At 40.4% G+C, this 22,893-nt stretch overlaps 1 protein-coding gene across 1 annotated transcript; it reads right to left on the reverse strand.

Annotated features, from left to right (window-relative positions):
* Positions 1-16,740: 16,740 nt before the first annotated feature.
* Positions 16,741-22,162, reverse strand: LOC122865496 (inverted formin-2). Its single transcript, XM_044173999.1, has 3 exons — positions 22,010-22,162; positions 20,225-20,668; positions 16,741-19,531 (listed from the first exon to the last, which is right to left on the reverse strand). The coding sequence occupies exons 2-3, from the start codon at positions 20,533-20,535 to the stop codon at positions 19,066-19,068; spliced, it is 777 nt and encodes a 258-aa protein (XP_044029934.1). The 5' UTR covers positions 20,536-20,668; positions 22,010-22,162; the 3' UTR covers positions 16,741-19,065.
* Positions 22,163-22,893: the final 731 nt, after the last annotated feature.

The raw sequence follows: 22,893 nt of genomic DNA on the forward strand, positions 1-22,893 counted from the left end.
CTCTCGGATGTGGTGGGCAGGCAGGCAAACAGACGGACAGTCTCACAGAAAGGGAGACAAAAAGGAAACACACATACGCGCACATTCGTCACCAGACATGAACGGTCATAAAAAAGGTTGCTGTTGAAGTGGAAGTGGTCGGGGTCTTTCTTGTAGCGCCTCGCTGCCCTTTTCCTCCATCACTCACAGCCTCATAACATATAAGTCCGTCTTAAAAAGGCTGTGAAGGGGGCACACAGATTGCTGCTGGAGAGGTGGTCACCATAGCGACATATGGGGGATGCAAACTCCAGGGGCAATTACCTGATCAAAGGCCTGCTGCGACACAGGAATACAGAGGTGTGTATGAGGGGCCCACAGCTGGCAGCTACCTCAGACAATAAGCAGGTGTAGTTTTTATTCTTTTTTTTTCTTTTTGGCTCACAGTGTCACACAGCAACTGCTACTATACAGTAAGCTTAGCATGGTTTCTCATTTACAAACATGTTCTTTCTCCTCGTAAATACTTTATTTGGAACAGGGCCATTTTGTGCCAAAAGAAAAGTTTCTGGTAAGAATAACATTTTATTAGTCACCCAACTTCAAAACTCTGAAGGCCTTTTGAAATATACAGATTTTTACCAAATTCTTATAACTCCAAGGTAGTTTGCAATTGTACTGGATGTCATTCCTGCAGGTGTCCTTTGGCTTTTTAACGATGACTCTGACTCTGTCCTTTTGACAGATCTATGGAAATGTCTTGTAGCTCTTGTAAGTGAGTTTTTTCCCCCGTATGATCATAAGAATACTAACAGAAAAATAAGAGCTTTGTATCAGAAAGACACTGTTACTAAGTGCAGTGCCCTATCGGAATGGATTTGTACAGGGAATACCCTAGAAGCAAGTTTGGACTCACTTAAATATCTATAAACAAATAAGGTGATGGAATTTTCTTTCAAGGTGCTCCACAAACTCTCTCCAGCAAAACGCTACCTCCAGAGACTAAAAAAAGACATCAACACATAGCTGTTCTTTCTGTGATGAATGCTCAGAGACAGTCCTCCACTTAGTTTTGTTTTGCAACAACACCGAAATTTTGGTTGGATATCAACAACGCTATTTCATCCTACATCTAAACTGATTTTCTGTTTGCCTTTAAAGGTGTTTTGTCACGATCACGATTTTCAGAATGATCATAAAGGATTTTGTTAGATAGTGAATCAAATTTTTATTCTTGCCAAATACCACAACCATAAATGTACATTCACAAAAACATTTAAAGTTTATTGTATTTATATATGAATTGAGGCACCACATAGATTGTGTTTGATCTATTTCCTTAACTTTTTATTTATCTTTTTATTTGTTTATTTTTCCTCTTTTATTGTGCTTATTTTTTGATAATATGCCTATTTCTTATTTGCCTTGTTGTTTACCCCTGAGTCTAAATGTGATCTGTGGCTTGACTTTGCCAAACAAAGTTGCCTAAAAAAAAACCCCCCCAAAAAACCCCCAACAAATCGGTGAAACAGCAAGGACCCTGGACAAAAGACTGTCTGAACACCAGCTGTCTGTGAACACCAGCCAAAAACCAGTCACAGCATCGACTGGGAAGAGATCAAAGGTCATCGACCGGGAGTCAGCGGAGGACCGGAGAAAGATCAAGGACATTCACATCCAACACCGGAGACTGTCCGTCTGAACAGAGACTCCCCTTCCATATACAACCACCTGTTATCATGTCTATACTTAAGTCACGTGATAACAACTGAACCAACTCTGTGAAAATGGAGCAAACTCTATCTGTTGAGGAAGACTGTGACATGCAGATGAAAGCTCCAGAAAAAGATAGTAAATGGATCTTGAGTTAGATTTTTATTCATTAGTTTTTTGTTTTAAAAAAAAAAAACGCATATTTTGACAGTAAGGGATGAACTTACAGACTTGGCAGTTGTATGATGTCTTGTGTGGTTTCTGGAGGAGGCATGTCAAGTCTGAGCAATTAATCCTGATGATGTCATAGTGATGTCATCAAGGTGATCTCAGCTTGGGCTTCGCAACAACACATTTATAACAGAAAGCCCGTGTTACAAAGTGGGAGTTTGGAGTTTGAAAGACGTGTTACCAGGCAGGGAGGGTCTAACGAAAAGATGCCATTGAGCTGCATTATGGGAAGCGTAGGAGTTTTGGAGCTTGACCCATACTAGGGACTAAAAGTCTCTTCGATTTTGACTATTATTTTTAAAATGTGCCTCTTGCATGTCAACCAACTTTATGGAAATGGCATACTGAATCATCCCTTTTAAGTGTTTTCCTGAAAAGCAAAGTGCTCATAAAATATGTGGCTTTGCTGTAATATAAGCTACCAAACAGTATAGTAAAGTATTAGTGAGCACTGAGCCGAGCACTGTCTGTTCACACCTCTGAAACTCTGTAAATCCTTAAATATCACAGTAATAATATAGTAATATAGTAATAAAGACATTTTCAGTCTTGCATTTTGTGTTTATTGTCGATCCAAACACTTTTTTTTTCTGTATTATGGCACCATATTAGTGTGTGCTGTCAACATCGAGACAAAAAAATAAAAATAAAAGCAAGATCTGCAGTGATGCATTTCCTCCACAACACGACTGGTATGCTGTCTCTTCAATGTCCAAATCCTGAAGTTTTATTCCTTCCAAAACAACAGGCTTTGTCAGTCAAATTTGCCATTGTCTTTTTGACAGGAGACATCTCAGAAGATCATTTCTCGAAAACAACAGCTTGAGAAAAAAACATGACCTGCTGACCTTTTCCCTGATAGGAGTCAAATTCAAAGTCACTTGAAAATGTGCAGGACGATACTAAAACCACTAAAATACTGTAAAACTGTTTGAATGTATCATTGAAGATGTTTGTGTGTTCTCCAGGTTTGTTGTCGCTGAGTGCACTTGGCTGTAAATCAGCCTGCATATTGGAGGAGGTGAAGAGTGTGGATTAAATTTCATCGGTACGCTCTTGAACTGTTCAGTCATGTTTCCCCTGCAGGAGCGCCGGTGGCGTTCTGCTGTCAGAGGAATTACGTTACGGGCTTTCACAGCCTCGCAGGACCCAAAGAGAGAATGAACCCGCCTCGTCTTTTTTGGATTTCTTCTCGGAACTCTTGTTGTTAACAAGCTTAGAGAAAAAACAGCAGAATAGGAGCTGCAGCTGATTCTCTTTATATAAAATGAAACAGCCTTTTATTTTTAAATGGTACATATATATATATATATATATATATATATATATATATATATATATATATATATATATATATATATATATATATATATATATATATATATATATATATATATATATATATATATATATATATATATATATATATTTATGAACATTATAGCATTTAAAGCAGTGGTGCAGATCCTCTGTGTTCTGTTGCAGAGTTACAGTCAAAAAAGAAAAAGTGAATAAATGAATATTATATTAATAAATTTTTGAAAGCCTCTACCTAGAATTTATATGTGATTGCAGTATCTTTCAAATTATTCTGATGCCATGAGTTTTCGTTGGGAGAAAAATGAGACAGTCCCAATGAAATTCGGTGCAGTCTGTGTTGCTTTCAGGCCATTCAGCACAGTGTCAGGAGTCTCGGGATCCATGGGAAATTTAAACCCTACGCATAGAGGCTTAAAGGTGAGAACTATGTCATTTTCAAAACTGAATGCTTTATTGGATTTCTTTCAAACAGTTTTTTGTTTTAAATTTCCCAATCACATGTCTGCTCTTCAGTTTAGACCCTTTTGATTTGAATGACCCCATGATTTTTCCTCTAGCGACGCCGTGAGGACTAAGCTCACACTGTTAGCCCCACTACTGGTAAGGCATAAATCTTTAGCTATTCTCAGAAAAGCTAAAGATGTAGCTATTGTTCGTTCCCTCCAAGCCTTTCTTTATGGGGATGTGATGAACATTACAGCCTCTAAGGACCACTACTAGGGGCTTAGACTTCAAAGTGAGACTATGTAACTTTGGCTAACAGTGGCCACTGTGGCTACAAGTGACGATTATGGTATTATGCTAAAAGCTAAACGACTGTTTTGCTAAGCAATTGTAACAGTAGCACAAGTGGAGAAGGGTCATAAAGCCAGTTATTTAGTAATGTAGATACATAGTAATATTTACTTAAAGTCTGCTAACATTAGCTAACATTAGCCACCGTAACCAACTGGTCATAGTCGAAGTGAGGCTCCAGCAGCAAAACCAATGAGTGTATCGAAATTAGCAAAGATGCATTGTGTTACTTGTAAATTCAGCTTTTTATTTGTAAGAGGAAGAATCTGCTATTTCTTCTCTCAAATGTTACATTGTCCCGCTTTAAGTTTTGTCATGACTTAGCAATGCATTATCATTATCTACTCACAATACTTTGATTTAGGTCACTGTATACAGTAGGTCAGTGCCACAAAAAGGCAACGCAGATGTCAAGAGTGCTCCATTATCATTTTAACGTTCAATATAATTCATACTTTGCTACTTTAGGATTTAACATGAACTCAGTCAACTCAGCGAAAGTTAGGCAGTTTTGAAAGTGTAACTTGTAACTTAGGTTGACGGGATCATGTAAAACATGGATTCCTGGTCATGCACAAGTGTCTCTCCTGGAGATATAAGCAAACAAATGAAACCTCTGCTGTGAGGTTGTGATGTTTCACTGGGCTCCTCCAACAATAATGAAGTCACGACTGATTGTGTGTACGTCTTTATTAAATTAACTTCATCAACTTGAGGGCTGGGCAAAGTTTTCTAGACTTCTGTCTGGTGCCTTGTGTGTTTGTGTTGTGTTGGGTCAGGACATTAACTTAAAGACTTAAACATAAAGACTGAAAGCAGAGGGAAACTAGCCTGGCTCTGTCCAAAGCTGAAAACTACACCTCCAAATCTAACTAATTTCCAGGTTAAATCTCATTTGTTTAATCCATACACAAACAGAAATGTAAAAAATGGTTTTAGGGGAGAGTTATTTGCTGTTACTATCTCTTGGTGATCTATTGTTCACTGTTTTGTTTATTCACAAGCTCTCTCCAGTCCTCTGTAAAATCTTGAAGCCCAATCTGTTTATGGCTCCCTAAACCCGATCCTACTGAACCCGTAGCAGGTGTCCGTGCCGTCACTTTGTTCGGTTTCACAGTCAGTCATTTTGAGTGGGACATCAAACAGAGGCTCATTGTTTGTTGTCTTGCTGTTTGATACCTTCTGCAGGTGTTCCTTCTCTTCTCGAGCTGATTTAAGCGCAAGAAGATAAAAGTTAACTGAACAACTTCATCATTTGGTCTGGATGTGTCAGCGGATTCCACTTGCAAATGAAAAGGCAGAAGAAATGCAAAGTCAAGCAGATTTTCAAAATGTGATTATTTTCTGATCTCATTTATCTTATTTTGCTGATTTAATAAAAAAATACAGAAATCAGAGGACTTCAAACTCTAATGGTAGATTGGTAACACTTTACTTAAAGTCCTACTATTTAGCATTTATAAACATTAAATAACCATTTAATAGATGATTTATAACACACTGTAATGTAGTTGTAAGTCGATATAAGGACATTTTTAAGCGTTTATTAATGTACAGTATTTGTCAACAATTTATATTTTTACAACTGTTTCATTGTGATTCATTATGTGTTTATACACCAGCTTCCACTTATGGGTGTCAACTATGTGAGTTATAGTTGTTGACACTGTATGCACTGACAGCGTGTGGAGTGTGTGTGTCTTTATGTGACAGCTCGGACTGATCTCAGAACTCCAATTCAGTTTGTTTTTGTTCCCTCCAGTTTCTCTCGTTTTTACTCTCTCTATTTTTGTAATTTTGTGAATTGGAGTTATAAAGCCTCGGGAGGAGCTAAGATGTTTAGCTTAATATGAAACATTTTCATCTCGTGCGGATGTGTCTTTGCCTCATGTTGCGCCGTCCCGGGCAAATTTCTGATAAGCAATTGCCTCTAAGATTTGCCCAACACTTTTATATCATAGGTATCATATCTATTGCAGCCTGTAGGGGAATCTAGTGGGGCTTTAAAGTTGTGGTCTTGTTGGACTTTGTAGCAGACATGAATGCATACAAAGGAATAATAATTTCATAGTAATATGAAACTCTGAATGTTAAAATCACATTAAAACATTTTAAGATGCTGAAAGCACAGCATCATTTGAAAACAGGGAAGCGTGTATCAGAGCAATATCCAGACGTCCTCATTTAGGGCCATTAAGCATGAATCAATCCATGACATCTTCCATCTGCCTCTTAAATCTGACTGTCTGGACCTTGTTAGAAGTCTATAGTTGTATTGTTCAAAGTTAAGTTTAAATTTGGACTGCACTTTGATTCCACCATTATCTGAGATTTGTCTGAGTTTACGATCACGTAGACTGTTAAGTGATCACTGAAATGCTGTATCCAACGGTATTAAAGCCACTGGAAAGTTGGCTTGAAATAGTAAACATGCATATATGATAGCAAAGTTCAGCGTCTCATTAATCATCCACAAAAATCTGAGCGAAAATAAACGTTCATAATGTGATGGCCCCAGGGCCTCTGCCAGACTCAGACTCTAAGAGGCAGACTGAACGGGAGCCGAGAGGTTTTGTTGCAACTGTTAAGGTAGGAAAACTGACGTGGATTTTTTGGTTGTTTCGCAGAATTAATTACATGATTTTTGTAATAAATATCAGAGCATAACCACGCTCAATTCAAACCCAATATCAAGAAAGTTTACAAGATGCTTACTACTATGTACATAAGACCATAAATGAAATAGTTAGAAGTCTATTGTGGATTTGGGTTTCAGTGGCTTTAAAAGGATAAGGCTGACAATAGTCTTTATTTTCCAAAAATCAATGAATTGATCCTATTAAACAAGTATGGCATGTGGCCAACGGCTGATATATCTTATTCCTCCAGAGGTCCATTGTTGTCCAAAAACTATTAAAAACACATCAATGAGCCACACTGCTAGAGAACCAAATGCGTATCGATCCATTGCTGAAAATAATTCACAACAAAAGCACTATTTACGCCTGTTTGAGTAATGTTTGCTAAAAAATAAAATAAATAAATAAATAAATAAAGTGTCAGTCAGAATGACCTTTGAGATGCTTGCCAATAGTTTTAGTCAATTATTTTCCTCAGAGTTATGAGTGTACATCTGTTCGTTGGAATGGTTTTTTTTCCATGACAGTAACACTACTATAGTAGTGTCACTAACCTAACAGATTTTAGCCAGTCTCTTCCTGTACACTCACGTCTCCCCTCCAGTTTTCTGTTTACTACTACTCAGGTACAAAAGTGGAGAGCTGTACAGTACACACACACACACACCACTTTTCTGGGCAACGCAGTACTTGTTGACATTTTACTCTGCACAGTGAGCGGCACAACAAAACACTTTCCTCTTTGTTCTGCAAGAAAACATCAGCGGCAATATCTGTTATATGTAGCACAGTATGAGAACCCAAATGCAGAAGACCAGGAAGCGGTATGTGGATGAGGTAGCCGGATGACTTCAGTTATTTATTTGGTGATGTAGCTTACAGGCAGGTACAGGCAGACAGACAGGTCACAGGGAGGTAGGCAGATACAGGTCCAGGTAATAGAAAACGCAGTGGTCGAAACCAGGAAATAAGTCCAACAAAGCTAAACAAATCCGACAGGGAGCAGCAAAGTTCAAAGTCCAGAATCCAGACACGGTCCAAGGAAGCCAAAGCACTCCAACAGCACTCACCAGAAACAACTGCCTGGCCACTTAACATAGGTACAACGAAACACACACATGACAGGACCAAAGACCCGGACTAAATACACTAAGGTAGGTGAGACAACGAGACACAGATGCAAACAATCAAGGAGGGGCCAACAATCAAAACTGGAGGGAAAGCAAACAAAGACAGGAAGTAAAACTACAAGACACACAAGGGTAGGAGAATACTACAAAATAAAACGGGAAACAGGACAAAACCTCAAACTATGACAATATCATGTTAAACTAGGACCTTTTTACTTTCTGTCTCTTCCAAGCATCCGATCGGGGACACTATGATCCTGTCATTGTGTTGCTGCCTGTTTGGTAATGGCAATGACCTGTCTGCTTTACAATTTGACTTTTATCATTTTTGGTAAGTTTTTCATATTTCATTCTTTACTTTCTGGTGAAATAGTTACAGGTTTATTTTTAGCCTCTGCTGTGGACTGATTGTTACCCATATTTACAGCATGCACATTAAAACGTTAAACACACACATTCAATAAACATTGCAGCAGCATCAAAAGTTTCCAGACTCCTCTTATTCTTACCCTACGTCAGCGTTGATAAATTTGACGGCTTAATAAGTGAAAACCCAAAGTATTTCATCCTGTGAATACACAAATCAAAAATCAATGTACAGGTCTCTGAAGCCAGAAGCAAACGGAGCCTGCTCTGCCTCTGGGACACTAGACTCACAACTGGTCTTGGATTAACTAGGATAAGCCCTTAGTTTGACCTATCGCAGAACGTTAACCTCACAGAGGGTCTTATCTGTGTCAAGCACAACCACAAACAGTTGTCCCACCGCAGTGGCACTACGGGGATCAGAAACCACATCACACTTTTCCGTCTATTTTTGCCCAAACGCTGACCTTCGTACTTTATTTTTCAGACCTTATTTACTTAAAGGCTCATCGAGTTAGACCTTGTTGCGCCCACTTTGGGTTTTTTTTAATTTGTCAGCTTATTTAAGTTGAAAATTGGCTCTATCAGGAAAATGTCCCTGGTCACTGAACTCTGACAGATTCAGAGCTTAGATAATTAACTGCCGAATTGTAATTTTCACAAAATTTTAATAATCCTGTCAAAACAAACATAAGGCAAAATAAGTTTTGCACTTACCAGTTTTATTGGGATCCTGTTCGTGACACAATTTGATGGAAATTCTTTGAGCTAGTTGACTCTGATGATTAAGAAGGTTTCAGGAAACTCAGGATGTCTTACACAGCAATGTTTAATGAAGCTCGGCCGAGGAGACAATATCTGCAGTACAAGGTGAAACCCGTGCAGTGCCAAAACCAAATCTGAAGTTTCTCTTCCTGATCCGTCCGATGAGGTCGATTCATTTTTAGGTTTGCAAGTCACCCACTAAACTTACACATCTCTTGCAAAGCACATCACAGATGGAGCGGCATGTTAAGTCACCCTCTAATATTGCTGGATCAGAGTTTAGCTGTGATATAAGACAGAAAATTCTCACACACACCTGTTGTGGTACACCGTGGCTGGACCCAAAAGCACGACTAGCACAGAGGGAGTTGAAATATTAGTTTCACTTTATTGTAAAAACACAAGGAGGAACCAGAGTGTGGAGGTAATCGCTGTGAGCCGGGGGGCTGGGTGAAGACAGCGGGCTGGCGAGGGACTGGTGAGAGCAGGCAGGCAGAGCGAGGACTGTGGGCTCAGGTGGAGCAGCGGGGGGGAGCCGTGGTGAGATCTCGTGGAAATCCAGTGAGTAACTTGGAGGCAGGTGAGAGGAACCTGAACACAGGGAGTCAGAGAGTTAATCAGGGGTTCAGATAACATGAAGGTAAGTCTTCTAGAATGGTACGTCAGAGTCCAAAGCATCACACCACTTGGGTAAACAGCCAATCTGGCAAAGGCTGGTGAGAAAAGCCGGGTAGATATACTGCCAGGTGTTGATTGGTGGATGGCAAGCAGGTAAGCAGCAGCAGATGGGTAGCAGGTGTGTCAGTCTCTGATTGGAAGTTCACCGGAGGCCGCCCCCCGCAGCGCGCACACACACACACACACACACACACACACACACACACACACACACACACACAGACATACACAGGACGGGAACCAACAGGGGACAAACAGACAGAGACACCAGGAATGGTACAGCTGTACCATAACAAGACCGTCTTCTCGTCAACACAACAAGCTTCCTGGAGTGAAAGTGGTAATTTTCTCTCAGCTGCAGCCTGATTCCATCACTCTGAGTTTGGACCAGCATTACTGGTAGAGGACTGTTACCATGTACACCCTTTGGTGTATGACAGAGAGATTTTTTCGTGTTAGCAGGTCCATTTTACAACACATTTGTAGTCCCTACACACATAGAACATAACAGATAATTAAATTTATATTAGGATAGGGTAACATGTAAAATAAATAAAATAAAACAATATACAGTTATTTATATACATATATATGTTCTGCAGTGCATTTTTTAAATTTGCTTTGGGGGGAATGTAAACAGCAATAACAAGATAGTGAAGATAATATGGTTTTCATCTTCCCTTCCGAAACAGTGTCCACTGACTGGTTTGAGTATCACCGATGTAAACACAGTCCTTCAGTTGCTACGAATGGATATTTTAGGGAAAAGCTAATTTTTTGCAGTAACTTTTTTGACTTTGCAGAGATGTTTGTTATTCAGAATAAGCAATTCAGGTGGCATTATGTCCCTCTCAAAACATATTTTTGAGAGGGATTTGTCAGGGTTGTCAACCAGACAAACAGCTGTCCATAAGCTTCATTTTCCCTAATACAGATGCACAGCACATACTCATACTGTGGAACCAGGCTACCATGTACTAAAGAGCAGCAAGACATCCTGGACTGCTTGGTGGGAACACACTTCTTGGAGCCTCTAGTTGACTGAATATTATGCAACTGATCAAAACTCCAACTATCAATATGTATTTCTTTATTTATAAAGTACAAAAACAATCTCACAGTCTAAACATCACTGATGTTTAATAATAAAATGGTCTCTATAATATAACAATAATATTTTTTTAAACCCCATTTTCTTCTTGAAATTGTTATACAGCCTTTTGGAATGCGACCCTCAAAATTCTCCTATGCATTTCTTCATTTGTATGAGAGGGACGTCCTCCTCCCTCTGCATATACACAAGTGCCCATGAGACAAAATCTGTCCCCTGCAGAGCCTGCATACAAAGCAGCCCTGATGGGTTTGCGCACAGTCCCATACACCAACTTCTGCTTTTTCTTATACAAGAATTGATTAATATAAAATATAATAAAAAATAATAATAAAAATGATGAAGAAATATAAAACATAAGGTGTAGGTTGACCTCATCTATTGATGTTTAACATTAAAACTGTATCTGTAACAGAAGCAGCTCTTTTACATGTTCGTCAGGTTTGTTCCAACTCAAGAGTCAACATAATTAAATATTCTGTTTTTAACTGAAGTCGTCAGGAAATGTTTAACCTCCACCTTCCCAATGTTCTCAATGAGCGCAAGACTTGACTGTTAAGAATAATACTTAAATTATAATAATTATAATAATAATAATAATAGTTTTGTTCCAGAGGACCAAAGTTTGAACAAGTTAGTTTTCCTCATCTAATCTGTTTTGATCTTTTGTGACATGCAGACTCAAAATGACCAATGCTAATTGTACACTTGCATCCCTCAATTCTACAAGCAAAGGACTTGCTTTGCTATCAAGCAGAGGTGATGACACTAAAAGCAACGAGAACAATGATCGTTTCCTCTCACTGTGACTGCAGCGATTAGAAAATGAGAAGAGGACAGATGCAATTACCAAGAATCTGCACTTTGAGTCAAGGGCTTCTGGGACAAACAGTCATTTAAAAGGAGTCAGTGTCAGATTTATGATCCAGCAGTCAAGGCTGTTCCACACAAAAGTGTGTTTAGATTAATTTCAGGAACAAGGGGACACAGTGTAATTAATGTGAAGCACTGAAACAAGCTCAGCTAATATCACACAACATTTGCATCTCCAGATTTACATGTGCTGATGTCGCCACCTACAGGAAAACAAAGTAATATCTGCTACAATCTACACTAGTGCCACCAGCAGGCAATGAATGATGCAACTGTAGTCGTTTCTTTTTTTTAAATAGCTTTTATTACTGCTAATCATGTTGTGGGGACTAATAAAAACTATTTTGCTCACACACTGACATTGTGAGGACTCACCTATCTGGGAACAAAAAGCTGGGCTCCATGAGGTTAACCGTTTTGCTATTAAGATTTTGTTTGTTTACTTACAAGACAAAATATTACAAACAGACAAACAAACAAGGACACAATAAGAAAGAGCGGTACATACAGAAGTGATGGGATAATACCGTGAAGGCAAAGTTACATAGTGTGTTTCCATAACGGCTGTCCAGGCCTTTATCAAAATCACTGGGGAAAATGGCTGCTCTCTCCATGTTTAACAGATCAAGATAGTCCTCAAACTAATGACTTTTACAAAGCAGGATGGGTTGCGCTATTTCCACTTCATCAAGATTATTCCTCTTGCTGAGAGACATCCCAGCGTGAAAAGACGGTTCATAAGACGGGTTCATACTTTTATTTTGGGTGTCTACTAGAAAATGTTTACATGCTTTAAACCCAGTTAGACCGGTGACACTTTGAAGGGAAGGGTGAGGCGAGTGGTATACAGTAGGTTGCAAACTGCAATTTCACCATTAGGTGCCACTAAATCCTACACACTGCTCCTTTAACGTTCAAAAAACATTATTTTTCTCATTCCATGTCCTTTGCTGCAGCACCTCTATTCACCATCTGTCTGAACACTCCGTTTTAGTGCCTGTCTCTTTAAGGCCCCACCCTAAAAGCCCACTTTCTTCTGATTGGCCAACTTCCGTTAGCCTGACTAGGGGCAGCAACTTGCCAGTGTGCTCCATTGCATATGACAGCTACTGTAACTTAGCTTGGAAAATAGCAATATGGGGCACTGAATTTGATGAATTTACTGTTTATCAGACCACAAATGAGACAAGAATTAGGTTGGAAAAACGATAGACACCGCCGGAGCACAGTGTTTCTGGGGGCCAGGCCTCACTGATTACAGTACAAAAACACAACTTTATAATTTTAATCAATGATTTTGGAGAAACTGGATCATATTTTATGGAGAAAATATTTTCTGGTTTTCCCTCTGATGTCCTCCGGCTGCTCTGCCTCAACTTTCGGTGATTTACGGAGTTTCTTGATGGACAGTGTTGGACCTCACCACATGGGAAACAAAAGAAGGGCCTACATGTAAAAATGAAAGCCTGAAGCAAAGAAACAGCGCCAGATCCCTGAGTTCGGTTAAATCACAGTGTGATTTTTAAATCTGGATTCCTACTGGACTAGCCGCCACAGGAGTGCAGGAAGCTCCCGCGCTGCGACCACGGTGTCATCAAGCCTAAAAAATTCCGAGGGCACCATTCGCTCATTTCCTTTCCACTGTGACTCTGGTCGCTACAGGGGGTGATCTGAAATCAACAAACTTTAATTTTCCCAACTTGAAGGTCTTACTCGCTGGACGAGAAACAGACTGTTTTTGTGTTTGCTGAACACATTTTTGGATCCTGAAGGAGATTGTTATACACCACATAACGGTCTCATACCTGCAGAAGGAAGATACGGATTTCGCGGAGAGGATTTTCTTCACAGAGAGAAGGATAACCACTACGGCCTGCTCTCTTCTAAGTCGGCCCAGCTGTTCCCCGCTGCCGCCTGAGGATCAGCTTTGCCGTTGAACCCGCTGACAGCGCTGTACCCCGCCCGCCGTCAGTATCCGAGCCTGAGAAGATTCTGCTGGATAACCCAAACGGACGCATTAAATCACTATCAAAAGCGATCTCAAGTACGAGGCTTGTGTCTGGGCAGAGATAGGTTTATATCTATGTTTTATTGTAACCTGAGCTTAATTGTTGTGATTTTTGCTTTGCTGGGGGAAATAACGGACCCCTGTGTCCTGTTTACTGCTGTGTGTTCCCATGCCTAGCACGTTCCATTGTTTGTATTGGTCCCACGCCATGGGTCTTTACTTGTGTTAGTTTTTCCGCCACTGCGTGCAGAGCCAATAACTGCTGCTTCATCAAGACCAAAGTCCAGTAACACGACTGTCGAATACAAGTGTGTCTTGCCGCAGCATTTAGGATCATCTGTGCCTTTTTCTCTCTCTCTCTCTTTTCCTTTACTAACCTACACACACACACACACACACACACCTACACGCCTTACACGCATGCACACACACGTATACATCTCAAACCCACAGGTTGCGTGGTATCCTAACTCAGCTGTGCTCCACCCTCCTCATTTTGGTGAGCACGAGTAGAGCGCATCCTCCATTTTGGTTCTCGCCCCTTTGTTTGAAGTTTCCCAGGTCTGTCTGCCATTTTGGATCATCGCGTGACGAGCCGCCCACGTCACGTCTACCATCTTCCTCACTTTCCCCCTCTATTGTCACACACACACACACACACACACACACACCTGCATCCCATGTTTGTTGATTGTCGTATGCTTTTATTGTGCTTAGAGTAGATAATAGTGGTTTATTGGCTGAAGTTATTGATTATTGATCGGTATGCTAAAGTTAAATAAACTCTATTGTATCTTTTGAAGAGAATTTGCCTGTGGTTATTTCTCTATGTGTTGTCATAACAGCTGGTTGTGATGGTCAGTGCTCGGATTCATCCTTCACTGTCCATCCTATTAATATAAAATAGTATTTTAAATATTGGCATTTCTAAGTGGACAACTACTTTTTGAGAATGTTTTCACATTTTGGTTATTGGTCCCTGATCCCAGGGTGGTGCCCCATAATTATTAACCTACCTAATTCCCAACAACAGATAGCTTTACTTGTTGTTAGCGGTTACTTTAACTGCTAACTATAGCTTTTAAAATTCTATGTGGAATTTGCATTGTGCTACTGTATGCTCTTTTTCCTCCTGCTCTCTCTCTTTCCCGCTCTCTCAACCCAACCAGCAGCTGCAGATGGCCGCCCACCATTGAGTCTGGTTCTGCACCGAGGTTTCTGCCTGTTAAAAGGCAAGTTTTTTTCTTGCCACTGTCGCCAAGTGTTTGCTCATGGTGGGATTTGTTGGGTCTCTGTAATTAATATCATAAAGAGTACGGTCTAGACCTGCTCTATAGGAAAAGTGCAATGAGATAACTTCTGTTATGAATTGGCGCTATATAAATAAAAATAAAATAGAATATTCATCCTAGCATGACATTCCCTCATTTAATTTAATTACAGCAGCAGTATATTGTTACAAATGTCTTTCCTGCTCAGCTTACAACCAATTAAGAGACAATGTTGCAGTACATACAGATTGAATTAACTGGCTTTTAGTATGGAGACAGCGGCCTCACTAGCAGACTCAGAAACAGAAAAGACTAAAGAGGCATGTCACGCAAGGTCTCGGTTTTCACCCCGGCAAGCAGAAAGCAACAAACAACCATCGACAAAAACAGCTTCCCTCATAAATTTACAAACTATTGTTGAATAATAAATGAGAGGCCTGTTGGGAAAACATAGTTAAATATTGAAAGAAAATTCATCTTAACAGCTTGTTAGGGCCAAGGTGGATGCTAAGGTTATCATATCAACAACAGACAGTGTGACTGTGTGTCAACAGAGCTCCTTTAGAGGATGATCAATCTGTGCTCATCTGTAAATGTCTTATTCTGGTCACTATTATTATATAATCGGTACAAATTATTCAGTAGTTGCACCTAATTGTATCTTTGTTCATTGTTGTACTGTGATTTTGAACGTGTGAGAGAGCCAAAATGAACAATTTCAAATTCATGTCTGAATTAAAAAAAAAAAAAATCTTCAGTCATAATTTAAGACTGTAAGCGAGCGACTGTCCTCACCAGAAAAACGTCCATATGGGTAGTCTGTGCAAGCAGCTTATTATTATTATTATTATGTTTACGTTTATTGTAAGATGCGAACTCTAGTGGTCGTGGTAATTATGACGGGAGCAAACCAGGAAGTCAGGTGAAGTAGTATAAAGAGCTAGAGCGGTCCGCTTATGGAGGTGGTGGGATGGATGGATGGATGGATGGATGGCACAAACAAAGGACTTTCACCCAGGAGACCGGGGCTCTTGTCCTGTGTGAAACCAAGTCAATGTTGACTTACTTAAAGTTGTAACTTACCTTTCGTTAGTTACGTGACTTATATAATGTACCTAACTTACGTTAGTTGTGTAACTTACGTAACATACTTATTTTAACCCAAACCATGATCTTTACCTAAACCTAACCTTCACAACGTTAACCACGTGTTTTATGTCACATGACTTATGTAACGTATGCTTGCAGCCCGTCCTCACATTACAGCCTGTCCTCAACTGCCACTGGTAGGGGCGTTAATTTAGGAAACGCTCCTGTGGGTTGTATTAGAGGGTAAGAACCAGGGTTGCCAGGTAGGTTTTTTTCCCGCAGTAGAATTTTTTGTCCGCTTGTTGGGTAGACCTATTTTGCATGCAAATAACATGAATAATATCTCTAAATAAAAATCCATATTTTAAACGAAATCATATATGTATACCCAAATCCTACCAAACTGACTCCAGATCAGCACCTACACGCATGGATATGGGACACGCCCACATACACATAGACACACACACACACACACACACAAAAGACGAATGCCCTCTGCCCGCTTCTCGATCCCAGCTCTGCTTGTTAGCGAAGCAAACAAGTTAACAACTAGCTAGCTAGAAACCCCAGGGAGAAACATGACTAAGTATATGATTAAAATATAGTGAAGCAACATGATAATGTGTTTCAGTTAAAACAAGGTATTGCAGTAACTACAGTAAATACATGTGAAGTAAAAAGAGTACATTCATGTTGTCCAGGCAGGGAGGAAGAGGGGAAAGGGAAGAGGAAGTGAAAGGTTAGTTTGTGTCAGTGAACTGGTCTACACTTTCACAGAGCTATATTTTATTAATGATCATATACTGTAACTAATTACACAAGGCCATTTTAGGACCTAGGTGAAAGAGCTGTTTAGGGAAAACTGCTTTTAATGCTGGCACACAAAACATTTATGGTGTTACTTTGTAGATGTTACAATACATTTGGCAATGATAGCAATGCTGTTGGAATTTAAAAGCAACGTAAATGCTTTGGCAGGGTCATATTTTGAGTTCTGGTATTGAGCTGGGTTTTGGGCTAGTTTTATTGTCCGTCGGGATGATTTTAGGCTGGTTTTGTTTGGTCACTGAGCTGGTTTTGTCACACACACCTGGCAACCCTGACCTATGCGGTCATATGGGTTGGAGGACTTGTTGGAACAAAATGCAAAGTAAGCTTGACACAGAGAGCGAGTCAGAGGAAACACAGAGAATGCAGAGAATGGTGTGAAACAGGGAGGGACATGGAAAACCAGCTCAGGAAATGCCTCGAATTTGGGGAAACAATGGGCTCTGCTACAGTAACTACAGTGTAAAAATGAAGACATTATATACTAGAAATATAAATTATAAGCATTTCAGAAAAACAAAACAAACTTTTCTCTTGCTCACAGTTAAAATATGCACATCAACTTTCAGAGTTCACACTATGTTAACTTTGTGAACCCTGTGAAATCCCAAAACCAATTTAATTAATCAACTCATCTTTTATCATTAACTCATTGTAATTAGATATGATTGTCAGGTCAACTTAAATTGTCTCATTCTCGCATCAAGAGGCATTTCAGAGCATCTATTAATGAGTTCAATATTAAACTTAAACTTAAACTCAAAGCAAAAGTTTGACATTTTGGGAAAAACACTTACCACGATACCACGCTCATATTTGTCTGTTTAACATAAGGCCAGCAGACAGTTAGCTTAGCTTTAGCACAAAGACTGGAAACAGGGGGAAACAGCATGCCTAGCTCTGTCAAAGGTAACAAAATCCGCCCCAGCACCTCTTAAGCTCACTAGTTTGTTTAATCCTTACAAAAACCAAGTGTAAAACAACAATTCGTCATTTTTCATGGGGTTATATACCGGACTATTTCTTGATTGCAAACAGTAACTTCCTGGAGTATCTGCTGGTTGCCTGGCAACTGCTGGCAGAATGCTGCTGTCCATTTGGTGTTTAACCTCCCCAAGTTTCCCCACACTCCAGTTCTCTATTCACTACACGGGACTCCTTTTGCAGTCCACATTCAAGTTCAAGACTCTGGTGCTGGCCTACAGGAAAGGAAAGGGTCTGCTCCTTCCTACCTCCAAGCCATGGACAAACCCAACACACCGGCCCTAACATTGTGCTCCTTTGCCTCTGGACAGTTCGCCTTCCCGTCACTTTGAGAGTCACTTGGTCAAGGCTCTTCTCTGTTGTGGTCCCACAGTGGTGGAATGAACTCCCCACTGAAGTCAGGACAGCAGAGTCACTGGAGGACAGCAGCCCATCTTCCATCTGAAGACTGAAAACCACTTTTTCAGACTACACCAAAATAAATTAGATAGAGGTAAGTGGGGTGCACTTACCTCTATCTAATTTCTTTCTTTTTTCTTTTTTTTTTTAAACCTAAGCACTTGCACCATAGCTCTCTAACATGCCATATTTAGTTGTTTATTTGGGAGGGATGCACCTCTGATTGAGATTGATGCATTGAAGATTTGAGTTTCCTCCACTTCTTCGTGTTAACAGTGTATGTATAAAAAATTCAATACCAACAAGTTACTATTTACAATATATATTCAGAAAATAAAACTCTGAAGATGATCCTGGAGTTTGCGAGGCTCTGAATGATGAGCAGTTTGTGAAGGAACGAGCACACAACAACAAGTCTTTCTCCAAGTTTAACTTTCTTATTTACCTCCAAAACAAGAATAGACGAATAGATGTAAAAGTTCTTCAGGGAAAGAAACTTCCACTGTGGGCCTGTCATGCAGTGCTTCCACCAGTCTGGATTAAGAGAGAACATAATCACAGTTGAGATGTTCAAAAAACAGACTGCTTGACCTTCTGCAGAGGTCTGGCACAAAGTCTGGTACTTTTTAAAGGATAGTGGATAAATCAATTCAGTGCCTCACAAAACTCAAACTTTAATTTCTGAAGTTTTGGAAAGCCCTGACATTATTTGAATTTTAAATATTTGTCGATGCCTTGCATGCACACAGTAAATTGCGTACAGCACTCTAAACAAAACTTAGTCATCCCCCGATGATTATCAGTCCCTCAGAAGAGCATGTTTTCGGTGATCACTACACTCTTTTCATATATTGACATCTCCAGTCATGTTCTACGTCAGAGGTCAGAGAGACGAATGTTCAAACAGGATGACTTTCGATTGGTTGGAGAGTCTGGAGAGCCTAGAGGGCCTGAAAGCTCCGATCCGAGAGTACACATCTGCGTCTGAGCAGGCGCCCCACGACAGGTGAGGGCTAGGCGGGGTGGTGTGGATCACAGGCAGGGGGAGAGGGAAGGCCAGGACAGGAGGTGTTGGAGGGAGAGTTGGTGGAGTGTGGAGCAGTGGTGGAGGCAGGACAGGAGGTGGGGGGAGTGGCAGTGGGGGTGGAGAAGGCAGCGGTGGGGGTGGAAGTGGGGTGATGACATTGGGTGTCACCAGGGTTACGATTTGGACAGGCGGAGTAGCTTCAGGAGCCGTTCTGTTCTTTGCTGGCTGGTCCTGACAAGGCGCAGGGTGTTTGAGTGTGTAGGTGGCGGTGTGGTAGAAGCTGTAGTACTCCAGAGCGTGCCTCGCCCTGGCCAACCTCAGCCTGCAGGACACAACACATTCCTTTATTTAAGGTAAAAGTCTTATTGAGATTAAATGAATAGTTCAACATTTCAGGTGAGATGAGATTATCAATATAAAGCTCTTGTCTTTGCATTAAGTTCAGAGCCAGGACATGGTTATCCTAGTTTAACATAAAGACTGGAGGCGGGGGGAGACAGCTAGCCTGGCTGTGTTCAGAGTTCAAAAAGCCTGGTCACACCAGAAAGTAGCAATGGAACAATAAGTTCACACAGTTCAAAAGACATATTTGTATCGTTGACTGTCTCATAACTGTCTCCAAGCCATTCGTCTTTTGTGGAGCAGTTTATACTCCAATAGAGGAGGGTTAAATAAAAGTGGATGGTGCAACACAGCTAATAAGCTACGATAGCTTCCTCCAGTTTGGAACCTCTGTTCCCTCAAAGGTCAAACTAATTTGAACCCAGATGGGAAAATTTGCATGGATTTACTTTGCGTGTACTATATTATGCTGCCATGTTTGGGCCTCAACTGGGTCAAGAGGCCGATACAATACATAATGTTATACCTGAAAGCTACCCCTGCAAGCCAATCAGACATTCATTTTCCTTTAAGAACAGACAAACAGTAAATAGATTTTAGAGGGATTTGATCTCATGGGACGTGGATCAAGTTGGTTTGTTACGTCATGTATTACTCTGTGACGTGTACACACCTGTGTCTCAGCTGTAAGAGTCTGTACAGCAGCAGCAGGATTACAGCTCCAGCCAGAGTCACCAGAAGCACGGCCACCCTCACATCCAAGTTCCAGCATTTCCCAGCAGGTCCTGGTGAGCTGCAGGTCCTGGGGGGCTGTGTTGTCTGGAGGGGTCCCTCCATAGCCCGCTTAGGATTGATGATGGCCTGCAGCAGGACGGGCTGGACGGTGTCCAGCAGGAATGGGTGTCTGTTCCTGAGAACAGCAGTCTCAGACTGGGGAGGGACCTGGAGAGAGGTGCTGCTGGTGACCTGATGACCAGTCTGCATCGCTGCCAGGTTTGATCCAGTGGGAAAGAGTGTTGCTTGATGTAAATTATTTCCCCATGTTGAATACACTCCGAGAAGTGTGAGCAGGTGTCTCCAAGGAGGGGGCTTCAAACGGATTTAAGTGTTGGATGTTCTGTAACATAAAAAGTTCTCAATCACTGCATGTTTCAAAATGAAGAATAAAATATAGACAAATGTGGCCTTTGTTGTTTTCCATCTTATATTCTCTGTCTTTTGCATCTATTACACAATTCAAGATCTTAAATTCTCAAGGTACCATGTGGAGTTTTTCTGTAAACAATGTTATATTTACATTCAGTGTTTCTCATTAAAATGCAATGTGCGTATCCTTGAGGCCTTACATATGTGTGGAGTACGTTTCCTTCCTAATAACACATTTGAAAAGCCCCTTTTTCATGTTTAAACCTGCAAATAACTGATGTTTTTGGCCACTTGGGGGCAGCGGACAGAAGTTGTTAACACATCATTGACATATCATATCACCTTTCAAGTTGTTAATGGCGAACTTGTTAGCAAACAGCTGCTTATTTACACATCGAGCAGTTACAGAGATTAGTCTTTGCCAACTCCTGAGAGAAATGTCTGGCTCTTTAGCTGCTAAATGCTGCACTGTGCTCACCAGTTAGTCTCAAACTTTGTCTGTTTCCCATTTCATATACAGTAGGTTTTTAGAGCTTTTTTGCTGCAAGCAGCTGTCTACTACGGCTGAAAACGGTGCTATGAGAGCAATGAGAGAGAACCAAAACAGTAAAGTTGTGGGCCGGACAGCTAAACAATGAGCTGAAACTTGCTAAAGCCGAAGGGAGCTGCAGATTCAGGTGATTATTCTCTGTAGGTTCATCATTACGAGCCACCCCTTTCACATTATACATTGCTTTCACTTTGTCATTTGATACATTGCTATTATAAATATATCTGGCTTGCTAGCAGTCTACTTTTTCCCTGCCCTTACTGGCACATTGCATACATTTCCTGGTGCGTTACTCGAAGCAACTGTCATTCAAAAGAAGAGCTTGAAACCATCAGCATAATTGTGTATCTTGTTGCCGTGTGCTGGAGTGCGTGCATATGTGTCCTCGTTCATGTGATACAAACAAAACAGGGACCCACACACAAAACATTGCTCTATAGCACTATTAGTGGTCAAAAATTCCACAGGGTACCTTTAAGTTATTAAATCATTGCATTAAATGGCTGCTAATCTGCTGTACTGTAGTAGTTTTTAGACAATGTCTTTAAACAAGTGGATTGATCTCAGTGTTTTATTTAAGTGAAATCACTGAACCAAGCAGATGTTTACATGTGTTAACATACATTAAAAAGATTAATTGTGTAACAAGTATGTGGACAAATATAAGAAAGATATATGCTATTCATAAAGAAAACACGTCTTAAAACCGCAACTCTATTAATGTTCGTCAGAAAATTTTACAAAAAAAAAAGTGCTACTTACTTCATTCAAAATTTGATGCCGTTTTTGTTGTCGGTATATACGTTAACAAAATTAATGCACAAAATAGAAAAACTGAACACAACAAGAGCACTGGTTGAGAACTGTGTGGCTTTCCAGGACCAAATACAGAATCCAGAGCACCCACCAATGGGAGGAAGCCAGCGAAAACAGCAGGAAACAGTGCACTTCCCTAACACACAATACAGAGACGTGATTAGAGAGCACTTCCTATCACCATGGTTACAGGAAACTTGTCAAGCATGTATTTTTTTTAAGGACTTCATTTTGAGTTGAGTGTGGGTCTGAACAAGACACACTGTGAGCACACACAAACTCAGAATAGTAGCTTACAAAGGGTCAGCTGAGGGGAAGGGATACTTATTATACTTCTAGTCTTTCAGACAAGCTCTAATGCCTGCTATAATTATTAAAAAAAAATAAAAAAGTGATTTAAGCCTCTTATCACATGTCATACAAGCTGGAACATTAGGATGAAAGTCAAAAAACTTGAGGCACAAAAAGAAGTCTTGCGTTAAAAGGGTTTACAAGGCTTCTATACCTTGATAAATCAGGGAAGAAAACACCAAAGAGAGTATTAGAACCATATATACGCAGTCTGACCTTTAGATCAGAGCTTTATCTGGGGAAAAAAGAACAAATTGAACAAAAGCAGTTTCAAAGTGAAAGGGAAACGGTTGTTTTTGTGCTACCAAAGCAGCCCACATTAGTCCCGGCTGGGCCAGTGCAGGTCAACAGATGCAGAAAGATGGTGGCTGCCGTGATAGGCTGGCCGCTATCTGATTGAGCCAGTATTCAGGGGACAAATAAATGACACACGGGCACAGAAAGAGGCCCGCTCCGACGCAAGTCGAGCTCTCATTTAT

The sequence above is a fragment of the Siniperca chuatsi genome, linkage group LG18 (assembly GCF_020085105.1).
Source record: "Siniperca chuatsi isolate FFG_IHB_CAS linkage group LG18, ASM2008510v1, whole genome shotgun sequence".
NCBI classification, from domain to species: domain Eukaryota; kingdom Metazoa; phylum Chordata; class Actinopteri; order Centrarchiformes; family Sinipercidae; genus Siniperca; species Siniperca chuatsi.